The sequence below is a fragment of the Notechis scutatus genome, chromosome 2, assembly GCF_049901735.1.
Source record: "Notechis scutatus isolate UNSWTSFEM ecotype Mainland chromosome 2, rNotScu1.2, whole genome shotgun sequence".
Classification (NCBI taxonomy): domain Eukaryota; kingdom Metazoa; phylum Chordata; class Lepidosauria; order Squamata; family Elapidae; genus Notechis; species Notechis scutatus.
Window position 1 is genome coordinate 20,401,984 of NC_142010.1, and position 6,970 is coordinate 20,408,953.

General features: G+C 43.7%; 1 protein-coding gene across 1 annotated transcript; it reads left to right on the forward strand.

Annotated features, from left to right (window-relative positions):
• The first annotated feature begins 1,762 nt into the window (after positions 1-1,762).
• On the forward strand, positions 1,763-6,380 carry LOC113432617 (uncharacterized). Its single transcript, XM_087954149.1, is given in 7 exon segments — positions 1,763-2,516; positions 2,519-3,817; positions 3,986-4,231; positions 4,234-4,332; positions 4,335-4,847; positions 4,850-6,052; positions 6,184-6,380. Coding segments are annotated over 7 exon segments (4,188 nt in total). The 5' UTR covers positions 1,763-1,885.
• Positions 6,381-6,970: the final 590 nt, after the last annotated feature.

Here is a 6,970-nt window from a genome sequence, read left to right on the forward strand (position 1 = left end):
AATATATATTTACAGTGTGTGGCAGGCATACATACATACATACATGTAACATTAATTTATATCAAGTTTGTGTCAGCATCTCTGACTTCACCATACCTACTGACCAGTTCCCTGACAGGTTTCCCCTGGGTGGTGGATGTGAGCAGCTCAGATAAAATATTTAATTTGTTTGATGTATGCAATAGATTGGAGCATCCTTCTGTACATTTCTACTCCTACTTAGTCTGATAAAATGTCCTTCAATTCCACATGAAGTTTCCCATCCTAGCCTCTTTCCAATCCTGCCTGTCCCACTTTGTAGAAAGCTTTTTAGAAGTTGCTTTCATTTTGTTGTTTTTGGTCTATAATGACTATATGACACTTAAGAGCCCGATAAGAATCCACAGATTTAACACAAGGATTTATACTCCTTGCGGTCATCCAGTCGGAAAGAGGGCTTATGTCCAGATGACTGCAAGGAATATCAATCCTTCCATCCTCCATCGTTCAATCAGAACTGAAGAAGCTTCTTGGATGAGAAGGGAAACATGTTCAAGGAAAAAATAAAGTCCAGTTGCCTTAAGAAAAAGCCCCTTTGGGATAAAGAGGAATGAACACCCCAGCGTAACTGAGAACCAGTTTTTTTTCAAGGAAAAACCTCTTCATGGAGATGAGGCTGAAGCTCATTTCCCAGGTCCAAGGACGTCAACATTTCTACCTTCTCAGATTGAAATTTAACCAATAGGTTCTCCATCATCAAGTCTATTGACTTTTACTTAGAACTGAGTATTTGTATTTGTACACTATTGTTTATATATATTTTTATCCTTTTAATATAATAAGGCATCAAGGGTTTCCATATGGCAAGCTGGAGGCCAATAAATGCAATGAATAAATGAACAAATGAATGAATGAAAGCCTCTTTTAAGTGTCCCTTCTGCTTCCTTTGAGCTAAATCTGAAGCAGTAGAGCTGATGGTTCTCCCCCCATAAAATTTAAATGATCTTAGCCAAGATTTTCACGTTTTCATTTTGTACCACCGAGGACAAGAGAGAGCCGAAGGTAAAATCTTATATCAGCTTAATCCTAAGCATCGCACCATGTGTCAGGGTTCGAAGTAACAGACCCAAAAGAATCAAAACTCTGAGGTTTGATGATTCCTCAAAGTATAGATTTATTAGGCAAGTCCTTTTGGCACAGCTGGTGAAAAGCTGACTCTGAAGTTCCAGCGGTCCCCCCCCCCATTCAAAGTTCTTCACCCCAGTCCACTCATCCATCACATCGTCCAATTAGGTCACAATCCGAGTCCAGCTGTTTTCCTCATGTGCCTCACCAGGTGCTGATGAGAACATCCTTGGTTCCCAGGGGAAAGAATTCTATTTTGGCTACACATGCCCAGCTATCTCTACTCCCCCCTCCCATTCCCACAGCTCTGCCCAGCCTCGCTGTGCCAACCCTGAACACGATCCAAAATGGCTTTAGGAATGACACCATGTTTTGAACCAATGTGATTTGGGAGGAAGTTTGGTACTGTTCAAATACAGCAGTGGTGCTTGATCCCTTTTGCACCTAAGTTTGTGTTAACTTTTCTTTTTCTATTGTTGCAAGCAGGTGACGGATGGGAGATGGAGGATTTTGGCCAAGAGGTAGCAGCACCTTTGCCAAAAGACAAAAAGGAAGTTGCAGAAAAGTTGTATGGAAAGCAAAGTTCAGAGGAAAACCAGTTAACGGAGGAGCTGGAGAATTGCTCTGGTTTACCATGTGCAGATATCAATGTCTTATTGGACACAGATGATTGTCATGAAAAAGAAATGTGTTCAAGGTATGGCAAAACACTCCAAGGTGAATCTGGATTAGGTGACTGTTGCCAAAGCCCTGCTGGAGAGAAACAAGATGAAAGCAGGCAATGCTCCGGAAGGAATTTTCCTCCTCCTCACGTGAAAGAATAGTAGAAGGGAAACCATACAATTGTACAAAGTGTGCAGAAAGCTTCAGTACAAGCTGTTCCGTTGCATTGCATAAAAAGATTCACAAAGCAGAGGATCCACACAAATGTCTGGATTGTGGAAGGACCTTCAGTCGGAAAAGTGATCTTAATTCACATAAGAAGCGCCACGAAGAGAGGAAGCAACATTGGTATATTAATAGGGAAAAAAGCTTCGGAAGCAGCGCCTCCCTTACTTCTCATCAAAGCCTCCACAGAGAGGAGAGGTTGCATCAACTCAGGGAGGGTAGAATGAGGATTACTCAGAGCAAGGAACCGAATTCCCGGAAAAAAAGCCTCACTGGGAAGACATCATATAAATGCCTAGAATGTGGGAAGAGCTTCCACTATGCGAGTGACCTCACTTGCCATAATAGGACCCATACAGGGGAAAAGCCATATCACTGTATGGTGTGTGGAACGAGATTCGGGCAAAAAGGTAATCTTAAGTCACATGAGAGGATCCACACAGGAGAAAAACCATTTCAATGCATGGAGTGTGGGAAGAGCTTCAATGCAAAAATTAGCTATATCATACATAGCAGAATCCACACGGGGAGAAACCCTTTCAATGCCTGCAGTGCGGAAAGAGCTTCAGTCAAAAAGCTCCTCTTAAGTCACACGAGAGGATCCACACGGGAGAAAAACCATTTCAATGCATGGAGTGTGGAAAGAGCTTCAATGCAAAAATTAGCTATATCATACATAGCAGAATCCACACGGGGGAGAAACCCTTTCAATGCCTGCAGTGCAGAAAGAGCTTCAGTCAGAAAGCTTCTCTTAAGTCACATGAGAGAATCTACACGGGAGAAAAACCATTTCAATGCATGGAGTGTGGAAAGAGGTTCAATGCAAAAATTAGCTATATCATACATAGCAGAATCCACACGGGGGAGAAACCCTTTCAATGCCTGCAGTGCGGAAAGAGCTTCAGGCAGAAAGATCACCTTAAGTCACATGAGAGGATCCACACGGGAGAAAAACCATTTCAATGCATGGAGTGTGGAAAGAGCTTTCATACAAAAAGTATCTACATCGTACATAGCAGAATCCACACGGGGGAGAAACCCTTTCAGTGCCAGCAATGTGGAAAGCGCTTTTCCCGTTCTGATAACTTTCGTGCTCACAAACGGACCCACACAGGGGAGAAACCATACAAATGCCTGGAGTGTGGAAAGAGCTTCTGTACATCCAGCATCTTAACTTCCCATCAAAGTATGCACAGAGGAGGGAAACCAAATCAATGCAGCGAGTGTGGGAAGTGCTTCAGTCAAAAAAGTCACCTTAATAGACATAAAAGAATCCACACAGGTGAAAAGCCCTATAAGTGCACCGAGTGTGACAAATGCTTCACCAATTCATGGGGCCTCACTTGCCACAAAAGGCTCCATTCTGGGGAGAAACCATATGAATGCCACATGTGTGGAAAGAGATTCAGTGTAAAACAAAGCTGTATCATACATAGCAGAACCCACACTGGGGAGAAACCCTATGAATGCTTGGAGTGTGGAAAAACCTTTAGCAACACCTCTTCTCTAACCATACATAATAGGATGCATAAAGGGGAAAAACCTTATAAATGCCTGCACTGTGAAAAGAGCTTCAGTGATAAAGGTCCTCTTAAGTCACATGAGAGGATCCACACGGGAGAAAAACCATTTCAATGCATGGAGTGTGGAAAGAGCTTCTATAGCTCTTCAAACCTGACTGCACACAGGATCCACACGGAGAAACCATTTCAATGCCTAGTGTGGAAAGGCTTCGCAGTTCTGAATCCTTACTGCCCATCACAGAATCCACACAGGGGAGAAACCCTTTCAATGCCTACAGTGTGGAAAGAACTTCAGTTCAAAGGTGGCATCTTAAGTCACACAGAGGTCCACACAGGAGAAAAACCCTTTCAATGCTGGAGTGAGAAAGAGCTTCAGTCAAAAATACCATATAAGTACATAGCAGGATCCACACGGGAGAAAACCCTTTCAGTGCCTGCAATGTGGAAAGCGCTTTTCCCGTTCTGATAAGTTTCGTGCCCACAAACGGACCCACACAGGGGAGAAACCGTAGAAATGCCTGGAGTGTGGAAAGAGCTTCTGTACATCCAGCATCTTAACTTCCCATCAAGTATGCACAGAGGAGGGAAACCAAATCAATGCACCAAGTGTGGGAAGTGCTTCAGTCAAAAAAGTAACCTTAATACCCATAAAAGAATCCACACAGATGAAAAGCCCTATAAGTGCACCATGTGTGACAAATGTTTCACCAATTGTGGGGCCTCACTTGCCACAAAAGGCTCCATACTGGGGAGAAACCATATGAATGCCGCATGTGTGGAAAGAGATTCAGTGCAAAAAAAAAAAAAGCTGTAATGTACATAGAATCCACACTGGGGAGAAACCCTATGAATGCTTGGAGTGTGGAAAAACCTTTAGCAACATCTCTTCTCTAACCATACATAATAGGATGCATAAAGGGGAAAAACCTTATAAATGCCTGCACTGTGAAAAGAGCTTAAGTGGTAAAGGTCCTCTTAAGTCACACGAGAGGATCCACACAGGAGAAAAACCATTTCTATGCCTGGAGTGTGGAATCCGCTTCAGTCAAAAAGGTCAACTTAAGTCACACGAGAGGATCCACACGGGAGAAAAACCATTTCAATGCATGGAGTGTGGAAAGAGCTTCCGTCGCTCTGTATCCCTTACTGACCATCACAGAATCCACACGGGAGAAAAACCCTTTCCATGCCTGCAGTGCGGAAAGAGCTTCAGTCAAAAAGCTCTTCTTAAGTCACACGAGTGGATCCACATGGGAGAAAAACCATTTCAATGCATGGAGTGTGGGAAGAGCTTCCATGCAAAAAGTAGCTATATCGTACATAGCAGAATCCACACGGGGAGAAACCCTTTCAGTGCCTGCAATGTGGAAAGCGCTTTTCCCGTTCTGATAAGTTTCGTGCCCACAAACGGACCCACACAGGGGAGAAACCAGAGAAATGCCTGGAGTGTGGAAAGAGCTTCTGTACATCCAGCATCTTAACTTCCCATCAAAGTATGCACAGAGGAGGGAAACCAAATCAATGCAGCGAGTTTGGGAAGTGCTTCAGTCAAAAAAGTAACCGTAATACCCATAAAAGAATACACACAGGTGAAAAGCCCTATAAGTGCACCGAGTGTGACAAATGCTTCACCAATTTGGGGGGCCTCACTTGCCACAAAAGGCTCCATTCTGGGGAGAAACCATATGAATGCCACATGTGTGGAAAGAGATTCAGTGCAAAACAAAGCTGTATCATACATAGCAGAACCCACACTGGGGAGAAACCCTATGAATACTTGGACTGTGGAAAAGCCTTTAGCAACACCTCTTCTCTAACCATACATAATAGGATGCATAAAGGGGAAAAACCTTATAAATGCCTGCACTGTGAAAAGAGCTTCATTAATAAAGGTCATCTTAAGTCACACGAGAGGATCCACACGGGAGAAAAACTATTTCAATGCATGGAGTGTGGTAAGAGCTTCAGTCAAAAAGGTCATCTTAAGTCACACGAGAGGATCCACACAGGAGAAAAACCCTTTCAGTGCCTGCAATGTGGAAAGCGCTTTTCCCGTTCTGATAAGTTTCGTGCCCACAAACGGACCCACACAGGGGAGAAACCGTACAAATGCCTGGAGTGTGGAAAGAGCTTCTGTACATCCAGCATCTTAACTTCCCATCAAAGTATGCACAGAGGAGGGAAACCAAATCAATGTAGCGAGTGTGGGAAGTGCTTCAGTCAAAAAAGTCACCTTAATACCCATAAAAGAATCCACACAGGTGAAAAGCCCTATAAGTGCACCGAGTGTGACAAATGCTTCACCAGTTCGGGGGGGCTCACTTGCCACAAAAGGCTCCATTCTGGGGAGAAACCCTATGAATGCTTGGAGTGTGGAAAAACCTTTAGCAACACCTCTTCTCTAAGCATACATAATAGGATGCATAAAGGGGAAAAATCTTATAAATGCCTGCACTGTGGAAAGAGCTTCAGTCAAAAAGGTCATCTTAAGTCACACGAGAGGATCCACACGGAGAAAAACCATTTCAATGCATGGAGTGTGGAAAGAGCTTCCAGTCTCTGAATACCTTACTGACCATCACAGAATCCACACGGGGAGAAGCCCTTTCAATGCCTACAGTGTGGAAAGTGCTTTGCCAGTTCTGGTGGCTTTCATGCCCACAAACAGACCCACACGGGGAGAAACCCTTTCAATGCCTGGAGTGCAGAAAGAGCTTCAGTCAAAAATGTCATCTAAAGTCACACGAGCGGATCCACACGGGAGAAAAACCCTTTCAATGCACGGAGTGTGGGAAGAGCTTCAATGCAAAAAGTAGCTATATCGTACATTGCAGAATCCACACGGGGGAGAAACTCTTTCAATGACTGCAGTGTGGAAAGCGCTTTGTCCGTTCTTATAGCTTTTATGCCCACGAATGGACCCACATGTTTCACCAATTCGTGGGGCCTCGCCACAAAAGGCTCCATACTGGGGAGAAACCATATGAATGCCGCATGTGTAGAAAGAGCTTCAGTGCAAAAAAAAGCTGTAATGTACATAGCAGAATCCACACTGGGAGAAACCCCATGAATGCTTTGAGTATGGAAAAAGTTTCAGCAGAAGCAGCAATTTAAGCTTACATAATAGGATCCATACAGGGGAAGAGCCATATCATTGCAAGATGTGCAGAAAGAGCTTAACAGAAAAAGGCAATTTCAACTTACATAAGAGGATCCACACCGGAGAGAAGCCGTATAAATGTGCAGAGTGTGGAAAATGCTTCAGGATCTCTGATGCCCTTAACTTCCCATAAGAGGATTCACACAGGGGAGAAACCCTATAAATGCCTAGAGTGTGGAAAATGTTATAATGATAGTGGCAGTCTTACCTCCTAAAATAGAATCCACACAGTGGAGAAACCATTTGAATACATCGAGTGTGGAAAGAGTTTAAAAGCCTCACTCGCCCCCCTCCT